At 39.5% G+C, this 22,872-nt stretch overlaps 1 protein-coding gene across 1 annotated transcript in view; it reads left to right on the top strand.

Annotated features, from left to right (window-relative positions):
• The window catches only part of LOC109609655 (prolow-density lipoprotein receptor-related protein 1), a 33,855-nt gene that overhangs the window by 7,124 nt on the left and 3,859 nt on the right, over positions 1-22,872 (top strand). The window contains exons 2-22 of the mRNA XM_020026362.2: positions 7,237-7,455; positions 7,524-7,746; positions 10,735-10,931; positions 10,991-11,288; positions 11,343-11,863; positions 11,921-12,862; positions 12,994-13,512; positions 13,566-13,858; positions 13,985-14,287; positions 14,341-14,772; positions 14,823-15,627; positions 15,688-17,272; positions 17,328-17,815; positions 17,876-18,949; positions 19,010-19,285; positions 19,344-19,457; positions 19,515-19,754; positions 19,923-20,288; positions 20,344-22,177; positions 22,231-22,491; positions 22,548-22,839. Of these exons, the coding sequence (XP_019881921.2) occupies positions 7,237-7,455; positions 7,524-7,746; positions 10,735-10,931; positions 10,991-11,288; positions 11,343-11,863; positions 11,921-12,862; positions 12,994-13,512; positions 13,566-13,858; positions 13,985-14,287; positions 14,341-14,772; positions 14,823-15,627; positions 15,688-17,272; positions 17,328-17,815; positions 17,876-18,949; positions 19,010-19,285; positions 19,344-19,457; positions 19,515-19,754; positions 19,923-20,288; positions 20,344-22,177; positions 22,231-22,491; positions 22,548-22,839 (11,282 nt within the window). The remainder of the gene's footprint in view (positions 1-7,236; positions 7,456-7,523; positions 7,747-10,734; positions 10,932-10,990; positions 11,289-11,342; positions 11,864-11,920; positions 12,863-12,993; positions 13,513-13,565; positions 13,859-13,984; positions 14,288-14,340; positions 14,773-14,822; positions 15,628-15,687; positions 17,273-17,327; positions 17,816-17,875; positions 18,950-19,009; positions 19,286-19,343; positions 19,458-19,514; positions 19,755-19,922; positions 20,289-20,343; positions 22,178-22,230; positions 22,492-22,547; positions 22,840-22,872) is intronic.

Genomic DNA, 22,872 nt, shown 5'->3' with positions numbered 1-22,872 from the left:
ATTTAATTAGTTTAAAGTAAATCGATAAACACACTTTTGCCTCTCTGTCGATGAGTGATGGATGTTAGTTTTTTTTTTCGCAGAATAGTTGTAATAATAAACTAATAGCAATGTAAATTGCAAATTTAACATTATTTTTTATTGTATTTAAACGGAACGGTGTTTCTTTTATTTTAATACGATGATCATGTAACAAATTATAAAATAATGAGGAATTCAAATTAAAAAATGGAATTTAACTTTCATTTTCTTTCGATTAAAAGTAGTTGCTAAGACAGAATGTCGTTTATTTTGTTTCAGCACGCTGATCATACAACAAAAATAAATCTATGACAATATAAAATGATATAATTGGATTTTATTTGTATTTTTTTTTATTAAGAACAATTTTCATAGACACAGTGGCATTTATTTTATTTCAATACGTTATAACAAAAGGATTGAAATTAAAAAAATTGAATTTAATTTTCATTTTCTTTCTGTTAAAAGTAGTTGCTAAAATAGAATGTTGTTTATTTTGCTTCAGTTGATCATATATCAAAAATAAACTTATGAGAATATAAATTGATAAAAGTGGATTTTATTTGTGTGTTCTTTCTATTAACGATAATTCCCATGGACACAAATGTGTTTATTTTTTTAATACGTTGATTATATAACAATAATAATGAGGAATAAAATTAAAAAAATGGAAAATAAACTAATGAGAAAATAAATTGATAAAATTGTATGTTATTTGTATTTTCTTTCTAATAAGAATAATTCCCATAAGTACAGATGCTTTTATTCTAAAAATGAAATTTAATTTTCATTAGAATTTAATTTTCTTTTTGTTAAAAATAGTTGCTAAAATAGAATGTCGTTTATTTTATATCAGTCCGTTAATCATATAACAAAAATAAACTAATGAGAATATAAATTTATAAAATTGTACGTTGATCATATAACAAAATAAAATACTCAAGAATGAAGTTAGAAAAATGGATTTTCACTTTCTTCACTTATTAGAAGTAGTTGCTAAAATGGAAGTAATTTATTTTGTTACAGTGTGGTAATCATATAACAAAAAAATAACTAATGCGAATATAAATTGATAAAATAGAATTTTGAATTTTGTTTTTATTTTCCTACTATTAAGGGTAATTCCCATAAGCACAATTGCGATTATTTTATTTTAATACGCTGATCATATAACAAAATAATGAGGAATGGCATTAAAAAATGAAATTTAATTTTATTTTCTTTCTGAAGTAGTTGCTAAAATATAATGTCGTTTATTTTCTTTCAGTATGTAAATCATATAACAAAATTGATAAATTGGATTTTATTTGTATTTTCTTTATAATAAGAATAATTCCCATAAGCATAGTTGCTTTTATTTTATTTCAATACGTTGATAATATAACAAAATAAAATACTGAAGAATGAAGTTAGAAAAATGGAATTTAATTTCATATAACAAAATAAAATAATGAAGAATGAAGTTAAAAATAATGGAATTTAATTTTCACCTCCTTCCTATTAGAAGTAGTTGCTAATATGGAAGTAATTAATTTTGTTACAGTGTGTTAATCATATAACAAAAATTAACTAATGAGAATATAAATTGATAAGAATAGATTTTATTTATATTTTCTTTGTAATAAGGATAATTCCCATAAGCACAGTTGCTTTTATTTTATTTCATTATGTTAATCGTATAACAAAATAAAATAAAGGGGGTGTCACTAAAAACGGAATTTAATTTTCATTTGTTTTCTCCTACAAGTAGTTGCAAAATATAATGTCGTTTATTTTGTTTCAATATGTTAATCATATAAAAAAATTAAAAAATGAGAATATAAATTGATAAAAATGGATTTTATTTATATTTTCTTTCTAATAGAATTGAATTTTATTTGTATAATGTATTCCATTAAAAAATGGAATTTAATTTTTATTTTCTTTCTATTAGAAGTAGTTGCTAAAATATAATGCAGTTTATTTTGTTTTAGTGTGTTAATCATATATCAAAAATTAACTAATGAGAATATAAATTGATAAAATTGGATTTTATTTGTATTTTTTTGTAATAATTCTCATAAGCACAGTTGCTTTTATTTATTTTACTTCAATACATTGATCATATATCAAAATAAAATAATGAGGAAAAATTAGAAGTACTTACTAAAATAAAAGTCATTTATTTTGTTTCAGTACGTTAATCATATAACAAAACTTAACTAATAAGAATTTAAATTGATGTAATTGGATTTTATGTATATTTATTTTTTTTTAATTTTCTTTGCAATAAGAATAATACAAATCGTTTATTTTGTTTCAATACTGATGAGAACATAAGTTAATAAAATAGGATTTTATTTGTATTTTTTTCCTATTAAGAATAATTCCCATAAATACAATTGCGTTTATTTTATTTTAACACGTTGGTTATACAACAAAATTAAATAACGAGGAAGTAAATTAAAAAATGAAATTTAACTTTCATTTTCTTTCTATTAGGAGCAGTTACTAAAATAGATTCGTATTTATTTTATTTCGGTACGTTGATCTTAAAACAAAAATAAAACAATGACAATATAAATTGAACAATTAAAAGTTATTTATTTTCTTTTCTTTAATTTAAATGGTGTGGATTTTATCAATGATAAGAAAAAAATAAAACAATATTAGTTTATTTTGTTTAACAATAAAACAATAATTATATAAAAAAATAATACGTATTTTATTTGTTAGAAATAATTACCACACCAAACAGAATAGTGTTTATGTTAATATCAATACGTTGATCTAATAGTAACAACAAAAAAAAAATGTGGTTCTTAATGAAATGCTGATAACCTTTGTACGGTATTTCGCAACTACAAACCTATACATATTTTAGCAAACCTACAACTGTATCAATTGAAATCTGCATACGTCTGTACCCACAATAAATACGTATGTAAATTTTTATGTTTACTTCCTTGGAATCGAGTCCGTGGGTCATGCAACTTCTAGTTTTCCATTGAACAAACTGAACTGATTAGTTATTGGTCTATCAAACCGCACATGTGTATCAGGTTTATTTACTTGTGTGATATTACAAACTCATAGGTGTGTTCGAAAAACGATACATCAGCATAAAATTCAGTACGTTGTGCATTTGAAGAACGTATGTAAATATTTAAGCTCCTTGTGGCAAATTGCAGCTCGTAAACTGGCTGGCTTCAAACTGGAAGGCCAACAATAATTAACATTTATAAATACAAAAAGCGACGCACGCAATTACCATATTCCCTTACGAGTTATTTACCCAGAAGCCAAGATAATGTCCGACGATCTTCTCGGTGGTTATTTTTGTTATTGGAAACGTTATAAATAAAGTCGTTTACGTATCACACGAACCACCGTCTCATCAGAGGTCACTAACTACATGTCCTTATTTAAAAATAAACAAATCGATGGAACAGACGGCCGATGATTTTTCATAATGGCATCTTTGTGCCCGGACTGGTTCGATTTTGTTTTATTTTTTCGTATTTTTGTTAGTCGCTCTTGTTCCGAACGCGAGGAAAATAAAAGGAAATCCAAGGCCCCCCATTAAAGAGGTCCAGTCGGGCTGCATCGTGTCTCGGTGTGCATCGAAAAATATCGCACGGCTTCTTCCATATGGCATTTCGCCGAATCACGGGTTAAATGTTGCACGAATTAAGATAACGAGTAAAAGTTTTTGGGCCCGATTGTTTACCGATTTATTTGACGTAACACATTAGTATTCCGGAACAATGCGAAATGTTATTAATTAATTCAAGACGCCAGTCTGTATTGCCCTCCATAAAACCGCGACGGATATAAATCGCTTTGAATGGCTTTCGTAGTCGATAAAACGTCGTGCCGTTATTTGAAGCATTAAAATCACAAGTGGTTCCGAGTCTGGGATATTTGTGCAGATGCATCAGTTGCATCAACCATTTTTCTTGTCTGTATCGGATAGTTTAATCGTCACAATTATATTTTTATCTGTTCAGCGTTTCATAATTAAGACATTATTATTCAACTATCAACTGCAACGAGACACATGGAACTAATTAATGCAAGTCGTTCAATTATTGTGGTGACTCTTATAAATAGTAAGAGTTGAAATTTATTACAACAAAAGTATCTATTTACCATAATAATAAATATTCTAACTGTGTACTCATCAAATAATATTTATGCAGCCGTGGCCTAAAGTATGAGGCACACAACGACTTTTCCTGTAATTGTTTAATAGTATTTATAGTTTCTTTATCTGTCTATTATTTAAGTAATGCATAATTATATCTTAGAAACAACTGAATTAACAAAGAATAATGGCCATGTTTAATTATTATTCAAATAAGACAAATCCCAAAATGAAATTGCCAAAATTGGACAGGAAAGCCATTATAAAACATTTTGTGCAAATAGGGACACACTATATTAGGCAAAAAAGTGGGGGAAATTGTAGAAAATGTTCTTTCGGCCTTGCTTCTTCCTTGTCTGTAAAATTTGTAGACCAGTGAGTGCCAGAACTGTTATGAGAAGACTTGGTTTAACAATATATAAGAACCGAGGAAAACAATGGCTTTCTAAGGGACACACTATATTGGGCAAAAAAGCAGAGCAAATTGTAGAAAATGTTTCTTCTTTATCTGTAAAATTTGTGAACTAGTGAATGCTGGAACTGTTAGGAGAAGTCATGGAAAAACAGGTTTAACAAGATATAAAAACTGAGAAAACAATATCTTTCTAAGTGACGCACTATATTAGGCGAAAAAACGGAGGAAATTGTAGAACATGTTCTTTGGGCCCTGTTTCCTCCTTGTCTGTACAAGTTGTAGACCACTGAGTGCCTTAATTGTTAAGAGAAGACTTGGAAAAAATGGTTTAACAAGAGAGAACAATAACTTTTTAAGGGACACACTATATTATTTAAGAAAGCAGAGGATATTGAAGAAAATGTTCTTTCGGCCCTGCTTCTTCCTTTTCTGTAAAAATTGTAGATCAGTGAGTTCCAAAACTGTTAAGAGAACACTTGGTTTAACAGATATCAGAATTGAGAAAACAATAGCTTCCTAAGAGACACACTAAGATAGATAAAAAAGCATAGCAAATTTTAGAAAAAGTTCTTTCGGCCGTGCTTCTTCCTTGGTAGTAAAAGTTGTACATCAATGAGTACCAGAACTGTTAAGAGAACATTTGGTTTAACAAGATATAAGAACCGAGAAAATAATGGTTTTATAAGGGACACACACTATATTAGGCCAAAAAGGCGGAGCAAATTGTAGAAATTGTTCTTTCGGTACTGCTTCTTCTTTCTGTGTAAAAGTTATAGACCAGTGAGTGTCAGAAGTGTTAGGAAAAGATGTGGAAAAACTGGTTTGATAAGGATATAACAACTGATAAAACAATATCTTTCTAAGGGGCACACTATATTAGGCAAAAAAGCCAAGAAAATTGTAGAAAATGTTCTTTCGGTCTTGCTTCTTCCTCGTCTGTAAATGTTGTGGACCATTGAGTGCCAAAACTGATGGGAGAAGACTTGGAAAAGCTGGTTTAACAAGATATCAGAACTGAGAAAAACAGTAGCTTCCTAAGAGGCACACTATATTAGACAAAAAAGCAGAGTAAATTGTATAAAATGTTTTTTCGGCCCTGCTTCTTCCTTGCAGGTCAATGAGTGCCAGAATTGTTATGAGAAGGCTTGGAAAAGCTAGTTTAACAATATATTAGACAATATCTTTCTAAGGGACCCAGTATATTAGGCAAAAAAGCGAAGATAATTGTAGAAAATGTTCTTTCGGCCCCGCTTCTTCCTTGTCTGTAAATGTTGTAGACTAGTGAATGCCGAAACTGTTAGGAAAAGACTTGGAAAAGCTGGTATAACAAGATATCAGGACTGAGAAAACAATAGCTTTCTAAGAGGAGCACTATATTATGCAAAAAAGCAGAGTAAATTGTAGAAAATGTTCTTTCGGCCCTGCTTTTTTCTTGTCTGTAAATGTTGTAGACCAGTGAGTGCCAAAACTGATGGGAGAAGACTTGGAAAAGCTGGTTTAATAAGATATCAGAACTAATAAAACAATAGCTTCCTAAGAGGCACACTATATTAGGCAAAAAAGCAGAGTAAATTGTAGAAAATATTCTTTCAGCCCTGCTCTTCCTTGTCAGTAAAAGTTGTAGGTCAATGAGTGCCAGAACTATTAGGATAAGACTTGGAAAAGCTAGTTTAACAATATATTAAGACAATATCTTTCTAAGGGACCCAGTATATTAGGCAAAAGATCGAAAGATAATTGTAGAAAATATTCTTTCGACCCTGCTTCTTCCTTGTCTGTAAATGTTGTAGACCAGTGAGTGCCAAAACTGTTAAGAGAAGACTTGGAAAAGCCGGTTTAACAAGATATCACAACAGAGAAAACAATATCTTTCTAAGAGGAACACTATATTAGGCAAAAAAGCAGAGCAAATTGTAGACAATGTTCTTTCGGCTCTGTTTCTTCCTCGACAGTAACAGTTGTAGACCAGTGAGTATCAGAACTGTTAGGAGAAGACTTAGAAAAGCTGTTTAACAAAAATTTATGACGATGTAAACCTGGAGAAAGTATTGTAAAATTACAACAAGATAATGTGCCATGTGACATTATCTTGTTGTTGACATCACCTATCAACAATCAGTTTTCTAACGAGAATCAAATTAAATTGATGTAATGGTTCGAGATCTCAATCCAACTGAGCATAGTGATATCCTATAACCATTGCCCAGTGTATGGGGTTACTAAGAAGCCCTAGAAGAATTGCTGCAGTATTAAAAACATACCAAATATTAAAAAAAAAATAAATAAAAAATGAAGGCTGTATCTTCTTAGCGTATATATAAACCATTTTATGTAGCTATAATTATCTGGTAAACGTATGCAAACTCTCAAGATCCATGCCTGTCGTGGCGAAAACAAATAAATAAATCAATTTCCCGAATGCATTCCATCACTTTCATTGTACAATTAAACGGCTGTTCGATGCAAATTTCCTTCAATTAAATTATCTCGTACACTGCCGATAATTGCGTGACCTACGGGTGTTGCAATTCTCAATTGAAGGCGTACAAATGTGCAATTATAATGTCCGCGTTATAATAAACAACTGCGGTCGCGAACCGCACCGTTGAGGAAGCGGCAAACGCGTCTGTTCCACCGACATCGCAATTTTTAATGGGGATCCGTGATTTTTCAGGTGCGACGACGTGTTCGCCGAACCACTTCCGCTGCAACAACGGCGAGTGCATCCTGTCGGCGCTGCAATGCGACTCGAAGCCCCATTGCACCGACGGCAGCGACGAGAGCGCCGAGGAGTGTCTCAGGAAGCAGCAGTGCAATCCCAATTCGTTCAAGTGCGCACTGACCAAGAAATGCGTGCCCAGCGGTTGGGTGTGCGACGAGGAGCCGGACTGCGGTAAGCCACAGCTGACGGTACGATCCGTACGATCGTGACATTTTTTTTTTTTTTTGGCTTTTTCGCAGGGAGGTCGCAGGAATTCGGTGAAGATCTGTCGGACGAGGACCCGCAGCACTGTCACAAGACGATGACTTGCCAGTGGAACGAGGCGCTGTGCGGCGACGAGACGAAGTGCGTTCACATTCAGAAGTTCTGCGACGGCAAAGGGGACTGTCCGGGTAACAGCGACGAGTGGGACTTCTGCAGGAATCACACCGTCAGTTGTGATACACTGCAATGCAGCTATGGGTTGGTTTCCAAAGATATATTGTAGTACATGGAAACAACATTTCGATAAAGTTGTTGTCTGATAATATGTCTGGGCACACAGCAAAAAACATTAAATAGTATTAATTATTAACAGATATGTAATTGTAATACATGCATTACCTTTTAGCAGTCACGATGGGGAGTAATGTGAGCATAATTTGTCATTCGAAACGGAAATGGTGTAGACGTATATTTATGCACAAATATATCTCTATTGATAGTAATTTACAAACCTATTAATAAAAAACTCCGCCAATATGTAACAATTAGTTCTTATAGAAGTAATTTATGTTACATGTTTATATAAAACATAAATGCTCAGATAATTGAAAATCTATTACTCTCACTTATTTTTTATCATTTTAAATTTTCATAATTCAATAATTTCAAATAATGTGCATATAATAAGCAATATTATATTCAATTACCTAAATTAACATGAAGAAGATAAATGAATAATCATAGAACAATTACAACCTTCAATGAGGTATACATTTTTTTAAATATACAGTTACGTCAGTCATTGTAATTAATTTTACTACTCGATGTTTCAATACAACAAACTTTTTCCTTACTATCCTATCTATTCTTTTAAAATTATTTAATATTAGTTTTAGTACTGCCATCGATAATGTATTTTTAAAAGTATATGCTTTAAATTTTCTTAATTTTATGCCAATAAAATTTGAGTTTTCTGCATTTTCCTGCATAATTTATCATGACTAAAATACGTTTTGTCTTCTTCGTCATGTAATTTTAAAATTATTTATTTTGAGTTTCTTCCACTTTTATACCTGGTTTTTTGTCAACAAAACAAATTTTTTATTCCTACCATCGATTATATGTTTTTAAAAATGTGTGAGTAGAGTTGCCACCTATTTTATTCGGGATATATTGTCAATAAAACAAATGTTAAATTGTTACACGATTTATTATAATTAAAACACTTTTTCTTTTTAGCATCGTCTATACATTTTTAAAATTATTTACTAAATTTTTAACTTATACGTCGATTTTTAACCAATTTTATTCGGGATATATTACAAATGAAATAAATTTTTGGTTCCTCCTATAGACTGTAAATTTTTTGAAATTACATATTTTAAGTTTTCTCTATTTTCTTACAAAATTTATTATGATTAAAACATTTTTTCTTCTTTCTATTGATTATCTATTATTTTATATTATATATTTTGAGTTTTCTCAATTGAGGAGTATTTAACATTTATTTATAAAATTATACTATAACATTTATCTTTTCGCCATTGTCTAAAATAATTTATATGAATTTTTCTCATATTTATACGACGTTTTTTGTAAATAAAGCTAATTATTTATTCCTTCAACTGTATATTTTTAAAAGTATATCCATTGAGTTTTCACCAGTTTTACTCGAGATATATTATCAATAAAACAATTTTTTTTGTTCTCATAGACTGTACATTTTTTAAAATTATGTTTTCTCTATTTTATTTCAGAATTTATTAAACCTTTTTTCTTCTACTTCATAGTCTATACAGTTGTAAAATAATTTACTTTGATTTTTTATATTTTTATGAGAGATTTATTGTTAATAAAACATTTTTTTAATGCTAGCATCGACTGTATATTATTTAGGATAAAATATTTTAAGTTTTCTCTGTTTTTCTGCAGTATTTATTATGACTATAATATTTATAATATTTATTTCTTCTTGCCATTGTGTTTTTTACCAATATTTATTCCTACTGTAAATTTTTGTAATTAGAATGTGTTTTCTTCTTGTCATGAGCTGATGATTTATAAAATTATTTACTATGAATTTTTTCTAATTTTATAATAATACATTTTCCTATCACTGACAGTATATTATTTAAAATTCATATTTACAGTTTACTCAGTTTTCGTACAATATTTATTACTATAAAATTGATTTATTCTTGCCATTGTTTCTATAATTTTAAAATTGTTTATTTTGATTTTCTCTTTTATACAGTCAGTGAAATAAATTATTTATTCCTCCTCTCGTTTGTATATTTTTAAAATTGTATACGTTGAATTTTCTCCAATTTTACTCTAGATTTATTGCCGATAAAATAAATATTTTGTTCACACCATCGATATTTTAAAATTATATATTGAGTTTTCTCTATTTTCATGAAGTATTTAATATGACAATAATATTTGTTTCTTCTCGACATTGTTTGTATATATTTAAAATTATTTATATTGAGTTTCCCCTATTTTTCGACGAGGTTTTTTGTCAGTAAAACTAATTATTTATTCCTTCCAGCGGCTGTATATTTTTAAAAATATTTACGTTGAGTTTTCACCAATTTTATTCGAGATTTATTAACAATAAATACATATTTATTTTATATTTTCTCTACTTCCTTAAAGAATTTATTATAATTAAAAAACCTCTTCTTCTTGTCATAGTTTGTTTTTTTGTCAATATTTATTTGTACTATTGACTGTAAATTTTTCAAAATTTCATATTTTAACTTTTGTCCATTTTCTTACAGAATTTATTGTGATTAAAATATATTTTCTTCTTACTATCATCTGATGATATTAATTTGAATTTTTTCAATTTTTATCAGAGATTTATTGCTAAATACATTTTTTTATTCCTACCACTGACAGAATATTATTAAAAATGTATATTTTGAGTTTTCTCCATTTTCTCGCAGTGTTTATTACTATAATACTGATTCCTTTTTGACACTGTATATTTTTAAAATTATATATATACTTATTTTAAATATAATTTGATTATATTCCATTTTTATATAAATTATATTATATTCCATTTTTATACGAAGTTTCTAAAAGTATAAACGTCGAATTTATAATTATATAATATAATAGTTTTTTTTATTTTCCTACATTTTTTTCTTCTTGCTCTATCCTCTGAATATTTTCAAAATTGCTTGCATCTTGTCTAAATTTATTCATTATTCTGTACAACCAACATTTCCATTACAGATGTAAACAAACACCGGCCGGCCCCAAATGCTACTGCCCGGACGGCAAGAAGCCGGAGGGCCCGAAATGCGTGGACGCCAACGAGTGCGAGCTGGACGGATCCTGCGCACAAAAGTGCATCAACACCGAAGGATCCTTCGTGTGCGACTGCGTGTCCGGCTACATCAAAAACGGAACCAACTGCATCGCCGTCAATTGTAAAATTACACCACCCTGTGACGATTACCTAAATTTATTTACTTGATAACTTTCGCAGTTCCCCCAAACGAACCGCCGTCGTTGGTGTACTCCACCCAGTCGGAAATCAAGCGGATCACGCTCGACGGGAAACCCTGGCCGGGCAACTCGTCGATACGGGTGCTCAACAGCAACGCGCTGGAGTTCAACCATCGCAACAACACGATCTGTTACATCCACCACAACGTGACGAAGACGTCCATGGTGTGCGCCAACATCACGGACATGAACGAAAAATGGGAGTTGACTGAACCTTCGCCTCTTCTCGAGGTGGAGTCCATACAGCAGATGGCTTTGGATTGGGTGTCCGGAAACTGGTACGCCACTAATTCTATTGTGTTATTTAATGTTTTACCCTAATTGTTGCTCAGGTACTTTTTGGATGATCAGAGGGAGTTGATCGTTCTGTGCTCGGCAAATTTGCGGTGGTGCAACTTGTTGATTGACTACGACCTGGGCAAACCCAGAGGCTTGGCTCTGGATCCCACAAGCGGTTACATGTTCTTCAGCAAATGGGGTCACTCGCCACCCATGCTAGAGCGTTGTAAACTAGACGGAACGGAACGGCAGACCATAGTCAACAAAAAAATTGTTTATCCTTACGGGGTGGCCGTTGATTATCCCAATAAACACGTTTATTGGATAGACACATACTTGGACTATGTCGAAAGGGTGGATTATGATGGCAAGCACAGAAAGACGGTCATGCAAGGGATAAGTGTGCAGAATTTGTATGGAATCGCACCCTTCGAAAACAAGCTATACGTTTCATCCTGGTACAAGAACAGCATATTACAGCTGGACAAGTACCACCATGAGGACAAAGAGATCGTCACCAATATTGGACGTCCATTCAACATACACGTGTACCACAGACAGCGACAGCCTGACGGTAAGTAACGGTGCATTATATTAATTAAACAGTATCCGATTAATGTATTATCTTCAGTTGCACATCCCTGCAAATCTGATACCCAATGTGAACATATTTGTGTACCCTTATGGAACAAGGACATCGCCATAGGGAAATGTATGTGTTCTTCCGGCTACCGCCTGATACAAAACAAGTGTGTCATTTACACTCCCCCGAAGTTTCTCTTTATCTCAAAAAGCATCCCCTACTCGATTAAAGGGGCGGACTTGGAATACGGTTATGACACCATGATTCCAATAACCAAAATCGGCTTGCCCAAAGCCTTAGAATACGACGCTGCCGACAATGCCCTGTTTTATGCCGACTCCCTTAGTATGACCATCAACATGGTACCAGTTAATGATACAGTCAACATCACGGTACTAGTGAACAACACAGTCTGCGACGGGCTGTCATTCGATTGGATATCCAGAAATTTGTATTACACAAGCATGGAACGGGGCAGCATAGGGGTTGTTAAACTATCCAACAACACCATAGTCAGAACGCTAATCCAAAGTAACAATCTTAGCCCACGATCCATAGCAGTGGATCCCACTAGGGGCGTAATGTACTGGGCAGATTGGTCCAACATGTCCCCAGACAAGGGTCACATAGACACAGCTTTCATGAACGGCCGAAATCGGACCATATTCGTCAGCCACGACGTGCACTGGCCAACCGGTTTGACCATTGACTTCGAAGCCAGACGCTTGTATTGGTGTGATAAACACCTGAAGAAGGTGGAGAGCGTGGACTTCAACGGCGGCACCAGAAAAACTGAGCTGTCTGAAGGTTTGAACGTACCGATGAGTCTCACGTTGGACTTCAGGGATGGCGAGAGGGTGTTCTACTTGATCGACAAGGGGATACTTATGAAGTACTCCGAGAAAACTGGCTTGGTGCCACAGAATAAGTACTACCAGGGTAACCCGCTGTTCTACAACTTGAAGATATTCGACAACAGCAGTCAGCAATGTAAGAAATTGAATCTGTTGAATAGATTTGTTGATGACTTCCGTTGCTTTGCTTAGAAGTTTTCAACAGACCTACTCAATATAAATTGATGTTGAAACAGAAATTTTTGTTGCCTCATGATATATTTTCAGTGGGCGACAACAATTGTAAGGGTCCAAACAATCTGTGTCCGGAGCTGTGTTTGCCCACACCCACACACACCGAGTGCTCATGCCTGGACGGCTACCAGTACACGAACGGCACATGCGTGAAACAGCAGAACTACAAGCCACCGTCGTTCTGCCCCCCGAACTATTTCCAGTGCGAACAGGTGCGCATCTGCATCCCGGAGAGCTACCTGTGCGACGGCGTCGACAACTGCGAGGACGGCAGCGACGAGTCAGCCGACGTGGGGGCGCCCTGTCAGAACATCACGTGCGGCAAGAGCCAATTCAAGTGCGACAAGACGACGTGCATCATGTTGCACTGGGTGTGCGACGGCGAGAACGACTGCGTCGACGGCACGGACGAGGATCCGGCCAGGTGTTCGAAGATGTGCAGCGCCTCTCAATTTAAGTGCAAGGAGTCGGGCCGATGCATCGCGATGGGTTGGAGATGCGACCACGTCAACGACTGCGGACCAGGAGACGACAGCGACGAACGCGACTGCAGTAAGTGCCATCGACAGTTCACTTAGTCCACATTTCTAAAACCGTTGTTGCAGAGGTAAACACGTGCGACCTGAACGAGTTCACGTGCAAGAACAGTCAGTGCATCCCACTTTCGTACTACTGCGACTCGATCGAGGACTGCGACGACGGATCAGACGAGCTAAACTGCCCCGTTTGTCATCCGCCCAATCAGATATTCTGCGCTCCGCTAAGCCAATGTCTGAGCAGTTCCGTGAGGTGCGACGGCACGAAAGACTGTCCGGATGGTTCGGACGAAAGGGACTGCGGGAAGCAGCCGTGCGACGTGGGTGAATTCGCCTGTTCGAATTTCGAATGCATTCCAAAGGTAATTTTTAAAGCCAATGTGCATCATTGTTTCATCATTACTTCTAAAGATTTTGAGAACACAGAATTGCTCATTATATGGTAATTGACTTCAATGACAAGATTCTGTTATCAATTAACATTTCAGATGTTTGTTTGCGACACGGACATCGATTGCCTGGACGGTTCAGATGAAATTAACTGCGACCCTACCGAAATAAAAAACAGACAGAAAACTTGTCCCTCTCCCAACATCTCCTGTGACAACTACACGAAATGCATCACACCGGCTCAGATGTGCGACCACAAACAGGACTGTCAAGACTTCACCGACGAAGGAGTCGCCTGTAATTCCACAAGAAATCCTGCCGTATTACACAACTGCGAGTATCCCAACAGGCTTTGCGACAACGACACGAAATGCATCCAGGCCGACCAACTTTGCGACGAGGTAATGACTTACTTAAATTACTTTGTTGGGGAAACTCTAAAATTATTTTACAGGTAAAACACTGCGACGATGGAAGTGACGAAGGTATGAGATGTTCCGAAAGGTTGTGCGACCACAGTTATTCGTGCTCCCACAACTGCCACAACGCGCCAGAGGGATTACTGTGTTCTTGTCCGGCCCACCTTCACCTTCAAGCCGACAGAACCACTTGCCTGGAGACGCATCCGTGCGAAGGTTGGGGTGTGTGTTCGCAGAAATGCAGGCCCCGAGGTTCAAACTACACCTGCTACTGCAATCCGGGATACGTTTTACAGAAAGATCGATTTACTTGTAAAAGCATCGATCCCGGTAGTCCACATGTTATTTTCAGCAACCGGTACGAACTGAGGGGCATACAACTGATCAATTTTGGCCTCAAGTCATTCATTACCGATTTGAAGAACACCATAACGTTAGACTTTTACCATAAAAACGGCTCTGACTTGGTAAGTTTCCAAAAGGAATCATTAAACCTTTCACTATTGTGGTATTTTAGGTCTTCTGGACGGACATAGTCGATGACAAAATATACCGAGGCACGATTCTTGGCGGATTCATAGGTAAAACGGAGGTGGTGGTCCAGACGGGACTGACCAGAGCGGAGGGCTTGGCCGTCGACTGGATAGGCGAAAACTTATACTGGATCGAAAGTAACTTGGATCAGATAGAAGTGGCGAAACTGGACGGACGATTTCGACGCACTTTAGTAGCGGGTGATATGGAGAGTCCCAGAGCCATAGCCGTGGATCCCAGGGATGGTTTGCTCTTCTGGACCGACTGGGAGAAATCAATGCCGAGGATCGAGAGATGTTCCTTGGCTGGGCTGGATAGAATGATCGTTGTGAGGGTGGACGATGACAACGGCGGATGGCCCAACGGTCTTACCCTGGACTACGACACAAGAAGAATATATTGGATAGACGCCAAGTCGGATTCCATTCACACAACCAAATACGACGGCAGCGATCACCACGAAGTTATGACTAAGCACGAGTTGCTCTCCCATCCGTTCGCCATCACTCTGTTCGAGAATTACGTATACTGGACGGACTGGCGGACGAACAGTGTGGTGAGGGCTAACAAATGGACTGGGGGCGATGTTAAAGTGGTGCAAAGAACGAAAACCCAACCATTCGACATTAAAGTTATGCATCCTAGTAGACAACCCACAGACGGAATTAATCCATGTGGGAACAACAACGGAGGATGCTCGCATCTTTGTCTGCTGCATCTCAATCACACCTTTAGATGTGACTGCCCCCACATCATGAAGCTTAGTACTGACAATAAAACGTGCGTGAGTAAGTAAACAACTGTCTGAGTATTTACTGGTTACTAATTCATTTTTGAATCTTTCACAGAAAACGAGAAGGTACTGCTGATCGCCAGAAGTAGCGAAATTCGCGGCGTGGATATAACACAGCCCTACTACCATACCATCCCCACCATAAGTGTGCCCCAGGTCCTCGGCCCAGTTCAACTTGAATACACCGCCAATAACAGCATGTTGTATTGGGCTGATACCCACATCAACGAAATAAAACGTTCAGGTTTAACATCCGGTCCAACGGAAACGCTCATAGACACCACCGGATTGCAACACCCTTCAGGTCTGGCCATTGATTGGGTCTCCAATTTGATGTTCGTTTCATCACCTAGTGGAATGACTGTGTGCAATCTAGACGGAGAATACAGTACTTTATTAATTGAAAACGAAGTAATATTATCGGTGGCGGCGAATCCTCACCAGGGACGGTTATTCTTTATAAGCACTGACGAGATAGTGGCCAATCTGGAAACCAGTCTAATGGATGGGAGTGCCAGGAAAGTACTTATTCCAAATTTAAACATAACATCCAAGAGTTTAACAATAGATTTCGAGTCAAATAGACTCTACTGGATCAGTCATTCCGAAATCTACTACAGCAACTTCGACGGCTCGAGCATAACTAAATTAAACCTGACCAGTTACATCACGGCCGTTACCGTATATCAAGACAAGATATTCTACGCGGACGACAACGAAGACTTGTGCATCCGAGTAGCCGATAAAACCACTGGAGAAAACGACACCCTCTTAAGAAATGGGACGGGAGGCGTCCTGGCTTTAAGAATCTACGATCCATCCGAACAAAAGGGTTCCCACCCCTGCCAGATCAACAAGGGAGGTTGCCAACACTTGTGCCTTCCCATTTCGAGCAACGGGTACACGTGCAAATGCGCCACCGGATACAACAGGGACCCTAAGAACGCTTCTAGCTGCATCGCCGTGGACGAGTTCATATTTTACTCTTTGAATTGGGAACTGCAAGGTTTGGCCATGGACGGCAACAACAGTACCCACGTCCTAGGACCCATTTCGAGGGTGATAAGCGCCACAGCCATCGACTTTGATGCCGCCGAAGACACGATCTTTTGGGCGGACGGAGATCACGGCACGGTGACGAGACTCAAACGTGACGGTACTAAACGGAAGTTGGTACTGGAGCAAGTGGGTCTGGATACCGGGCCGTTGGAGTGGCTCACTGGCTTCACCATAGACTGGATTGGCAAAAACATGTTCTGGTGTGATTCCAAGCGTGACGTGATAGAAGTGGCTAGTTTGGATGGTACCAAACAAAACGTGTTACTATCGAACGACATCGGCAAGTCTACAAATCTCGTGGTGGATCCGGTGAAAGGTTATTTGGTTTGGGCCAGCGGTTCTAAGATAGAAATCGCCACGATGGACGGGTTGAACAGGAAGGTTTTGACGCAGAATTTGCGTTTAGTTTCGGACATCACGGTGGACTCGAACAGTGAGACCGTTTACTTCACGGACTCCGGAAGTAATACCATTAGCAGGGTGAAGTACAACGGAACTGGTTACGAAGTGCTACTCAACCACTCTTTGGAGAATCCGGTGGGTGTGACCGTCCTCGATGACAAGATTTACTGGCTGGATTCGTAAGTGTATTTCTTTCAGTTGCTGTTTTCAATCACTAAATCACTGTGTTTGCAGTATTCACAAGGGAGGAAGTATCAAAGTGGCGCCCCTAACAAATCTGTCGGATTTCAAAGTGTTACAGCAAGATTTGGGCGACTCCCTCAAGGACATTCAAATATTTTCGCGTCGGAAACAAAACGGCACCAATCCTTGCGCTATTAACAATGGAGGGTGTGAGCAGTTGTGTCTTTTTAATAGCACACACCCGGTTTGTTTGTGTCCTCATGGTAAACTCAGTGCCAACGGCAAAGATTGCGAGGCTTATCAGAGCTTCTTGATGTACTCGAAAATTGTCAGCATCGAGTCTATCCAAATGCAAAACGACAACAATTTACAGAACTCGCCACATCCTAGCATTAAGAACAGCACGTTATTAAAGAACGCTATTGGACTGGCGTTTAGTTATAAACATCAGCGACTGTTCTACTCCGACATTTCGGTACAAAAAGGTTCCATTCATGCCGTGTTTTATAATGGAAGTGACCATAAAATGATTGTGGAAAGTAAGTTTTTTTATTGTTATACAAAGCTAGGGTAATATAATTGTGAATATATTTGTCTAGGGCAAGGATCAGTGGAGGGTTTAGCGTATGAACCCTTGTACAACTCCCTGTACTGGACATGTAACAACGAAGCCACAATAAACCGAGTAAACCTCACCGAAGCCATGACCAACGCCTCAAAGGTGGAAGTGATAGTACGTCTCCGCTCTCAGGACAAACCCAGAGGCATCGCCGTCGACAGTTGCGGCAGCCGTCTGTTCTGGACCAACTGGAACAACCAACAACCGACCGTAGAGCGGGTCTACCTCTCCGGTTTCAACCGAGAAACCATCATAAAAACCGACATACGGATGCCCAACGGCATAACACTGGATCACAAAGCGCAGAAGCTGTACTGGGCGGACGCCGGACTGGACAAGATCGAGCGTTGCGAGTACGACGGCACCAAACGTTTCATATTGGCCAAAGTCAAGCCACAGCATCCGTTCGCGCTGGCCGTTTACGGCGACTACATCTACTGGACCGATTGGATGATGATGGCCGTGCTCAGGGCGGACAAATACACCGGACAGTTCGTCACGCACCTCCGCCGCGACATTTCCAGACCCATGGGCATAGTGGCCGTTGCCAACGACACCGACGACTGCTTCTCCAATCCTTGTCTGATCAACAACGGAGGCTGCGAACAATTGTGCAACCTGTCGCCCAAGGGGGCGGTCGAATGTGCCTGCACCGACGGTCACACGTTGAGCAAAGACGGCCGCTGCTTCACCAACAGCCCACTAAACTGCAGTACCAGCATAGACAGTTTCCGGTGCTCAGACGGCGGTTGCGTGCCCTTCGAGCTGACCTGCGATGGCATCTACCACTGCGCAGACCGGTCCGACGAAGAGATCGGTTACTGCGCCCACAGAACGTGTCCGCAAGGTTGGTTTTTGTGCTTGAACAGGCGGTGCATATTGGAGAACATGACGTGCAACGGCGTGGACAATTGCGGAGACGCCACGGACGAACAGAACTGTTCCTGTTCCGAGACTGAACACTTCCAGTGCAAGAACGGGCAGTGCGTGCCGAAGGACGTTCGTTGCGATTTTGATCCCGATTGCGCCGATCGGAGCGATGAAATTGGTTGTCGTAAGTATTGGAATAACAAATAAATAAACCTAGGTGTCTAATATCGGGTTAATTTATCAGCGATGCCGAACTGCACGGAAACCACAGGTAGTTCCTTCATAAACTGTAAGTACACAACGGCATGCATCCACGTTAACTGGATCTGTGACGGCTCGAACGACTGTTGGGACAACTCAGATGAGGAGAATTGTACAACTAAAACGCGTACCTGCGCCCCCAACCAGTTCCGTTGCACGACAGGCGAGTGCATAAGCATGGAAAACCGCTGCGACGGTCACAACGACTGCTCCGACGCCGTACCCTTCTTCCATCTCAGTTCCGATGAAGCCAACTGCTGTAAGTATCTCCATTTATAGTAAATAGGTACTGTAATAACTACTGATGTGTACTTTAGTCCCCACTTGCGGTGAGCATCAATTTGGCTGCGACGAAGAGAAGTGTTTACTCCTTTCCGCAAGATGCAACGGAGTAGCCGACTGCATTGACGGCACGGACGAAAGAAACTGCGGTAAGTCACATAAATGTTACACAAATCACTTAAAATTATCTTTGATTGTCTGTTCAGATTTAGAGTGCACTGCAAGTCAATTCAAGTGCAAGAACAACGAGTGCATTCCCAAAATTTGGGAGTGCGACGGCAACCCAGACTGCACCGACGACTCCGACGAAACCGAACACTGCTTCATGACCACATGCAGCCACTACGAATTCAGATGTAACAGCACGGGCAAGTGCATACCTATGACATGGGTATGCGATGGTGAACAGGACTGTTACGAGGGTACCGACGAACACCCAACACAAGGTAAGATAACATGCATGCTGGCATGAAGCTGTCATTCTCATCCAAGAAATTGTATATTTTCAATCATGTGGGTGACACGTTTCCAATGGTATAGTACTTCTAACAAACAAAGAGAAACTTAAACTAACATTTTTATGACATAACTTTCCAAATCGTAATTTTGTTTAGACTGTGGCTACAGGACGTGCACGTCGGACCAGTTCCAGTGCAAGGACGGCAAGTGCATCAGTCAGGAGTACTATTGCGACGGTGACATCGACTGCACCGACCTCAGCGACGAACGACAGGGATGCTACAAAAACTGTGCTCCATTCGAGTTTCGCTGCGCCAATGGCAAGTGTTTACGCGACTTGCGCAAGTGTGACGGTCACGACGACTGTGGCGACAACTCGGACGAGGAGAACTGCCCGAACGAGGGTGGGTACTGCCAGAAGATCGGGTGGTTCCACTGCGAAAACGGCGTTTGCCTCAACGACTCCCTTCTATGCAACGGCGAGAACAACTGCGGTGACTACTCGGATGAGCAAAAATGCGGTAAGTGTATCAATTAACTACATGAAGGCGGCTTGAAAATGTTTATTTGGTGTAGGTATCAATGAGTGTACAGCAAATCCACCACCTTGTGCTCAAATATGCGTGGACAAGCCGGTGGGTTATGAATGTCAGTGCAATCCTGGATATAAAGTTAGCACGAAGAACAAACAATTATGTAATGATGCAAATGAATGCTTAGACCGGCCGTGCAGTCAACTTTGTCACAACACAATGGGTTCTTACATCTGCCACTGCGCACCCAATTACCAGCCAGGACCTGATGGCAAGTCATGCGTGGCCCAATCTAAAGAGAAGGTCAAAATTATTTTGGCAAATAGATATTACATCCGTGAAATCGACCTCATGGGCCATTCGTCATTGCTGGCCCACAACTTGACGAACGCCGTCGCCTTGGATTACGACTGGGAGGGTCAGTGCATATACTGGTCCGACGTTACCCAAATAGGAAGTTCCATTAAAAGAATGTGCGACTTCAACAGCAATCACACCGAATTTGAGCTGCTACACTTATCGACCCTTCACAATCCCGACGGATTAGCGGTGGATTGGGTTGCAAAGAACTTGTACTGGTGCGACAAAGGCTCAGACACAATTGAAGTCTCTCGCCTAGACGGCAAATTCCGCAAAATCCTCATCCATAAGGGTCTCGAAGAACCAAGGGCGATAGCCTTGGATCCATCGCATGGAAGCATGTACTGGAGCGACTGGGGCACGAGAGTGCACATTGGAAAGGCGGGAATGGACGGTTCCAACCCTCGCGTACTTATTAAAACAGGTTTGGTGTGGCCCAACGCCCTGACAATCTCCCACGAAACAAACGAACTGTTCTGGGCGGACGCCAGGAAAGATTACATAGCGGTATCAGACTTGGATGGCAACAATGTTAAGATCATTACCAGCAGAAAACAAAATCCAGACCTCCAGTTGCACCACGTGTTTGCAATTGCCGTGTGGGAGGATCACATATATTGGACCGACTGGGAGACCAAAACGGTGGAGAGATGCAACAAGTATACGGGCGAAAACTGTTCGTCGATTCTGACAACAGTGCACAGACCAATGGACATGCGAGTCGTGCATCCCTTTAAACAGCCAAAGGTGGCAAACCCTTGCGAATCAGCCAACTGTTCGGCTTTGTGTTTGCTGTCGCCCGAAGCACCGTACTACTCATGCGCATGCCCGGAGAACTACTACTTAGCTAACGACACCCGCACGTGTATTTCGAACTGCACATCAGTCCACTTCGAATGCAAACACAGCTACAAATGTATCCCGTTCTGGTGGAGGTGTGACGCACAGGACGACTGCGGAGACGGCAGCGACGAACCGCCGGACTGTCCCAAGTTCCACTGCACGCCCGGCCAATATCAGTGCAAGAACGGACATTGCATCAATCCCACCGACTTGTGCAACGGCAAAAACGACTGCAACGACAACTCGGACGAGGAGGATTGCGACAGCTACACCTGCCTGAACACGCAATTCAGATGCAGGGGCAACGGCACAATAACATCCATGTGCATACCGTCCAAACAGAGGTGCAACAAACACGTGGACTGTCCTCTGGGTGAGGACGAGGAGGACTGTCCTCCGGCCGTCTGTCCGGACAGTCAGTTTAAATGCAATAACGACAAATGCATTCCCTCCGTTTGGGTCTGTGACAAGGACAACGACTGCACCGATAACTCGGATGAGGAGGAGGACTGCAGCAACAGGACGTGCAGTTCGCAGCATTTCCGATGCAATTCCGGTCGGTGCATCCCGGTCACGTGGAAGTGTGACGGTGACGCCGACTGTGCGGAGGGCGAGGACGAACCGGCCAGCTGCAGCCAGCCCGAGTATCACACCTGTGATCCCACATACTTCAGGTAAGATCGCAACACGTTTGAACCAGCTAAATTTAATACGGTGTGATGTTAAGGTGCAACAACAACAAGTGCATTCCCGGCCGTTGGCAATGCGACTACGAAAGCGACTGCGGCGATGGCTCGGACGAAGTCGGGTGCACTCCAAGGAACTGTTCCGAAAGCGAGTTTCGATGCGGCGACGGAAAATGTATCAGAGGTAACATGCAATGCGACGGGGAGTACCAGTGCGAGGACCGCAGCGACGAACTGAACTGCACGTTCAACTGCAAGGACAACGAATTCCAGTGCGCCAATCCCAAGATCTGCATTTACAAGTAAGTGTCTCCTTCCAATTTGAACGTAAAAAATTATTCTTCCAACTTTATTACAGAGAATGGCGATGTGACGGTGAGGCGGACTGTGCAGATGGATCAGATGAGTCGAACTGTAGCGAAATCTGCCCGGGCAACGGGTTCAAATGTAAGAACGGCTTGTGTATCAGCGAAGAATGGCGTTGTGACGACCAGGACGATTGCGACGACGGTTCGGATGAGGAAAACTGTCACATGGTACAATGTCCACCCGGAAGATACCGTTGCGCCAATCATAAGTGCGTACCACAATCGGCAGTTTGTGACGGACATTCTCATTGTACTGACGGAAGCGACGAACATATTTGCAAAGTATGCAATTCCCCCATCTTCTCGTTCAATTAT

The sequence above is a fragment of the Aethina tumida genome, chromosome 1 (genome assembly GCF_024364675.1).
Source record: "Aethina tumida isolate Nest 87 chromosome 1, icAetTumi1.1, whole genome shotgun sequence".
In the NCBI taxonomy this organism is placed as follows: domain Eukaryota; kingdom Metazoa; phylum Arthropoda; class Insecta; order Coleoptera; family Nitidulidae; genus Aethina; species Aethina tumida.
This window is presented reverse-complemented; position numbering and strand designations above follow the sequence as displayed.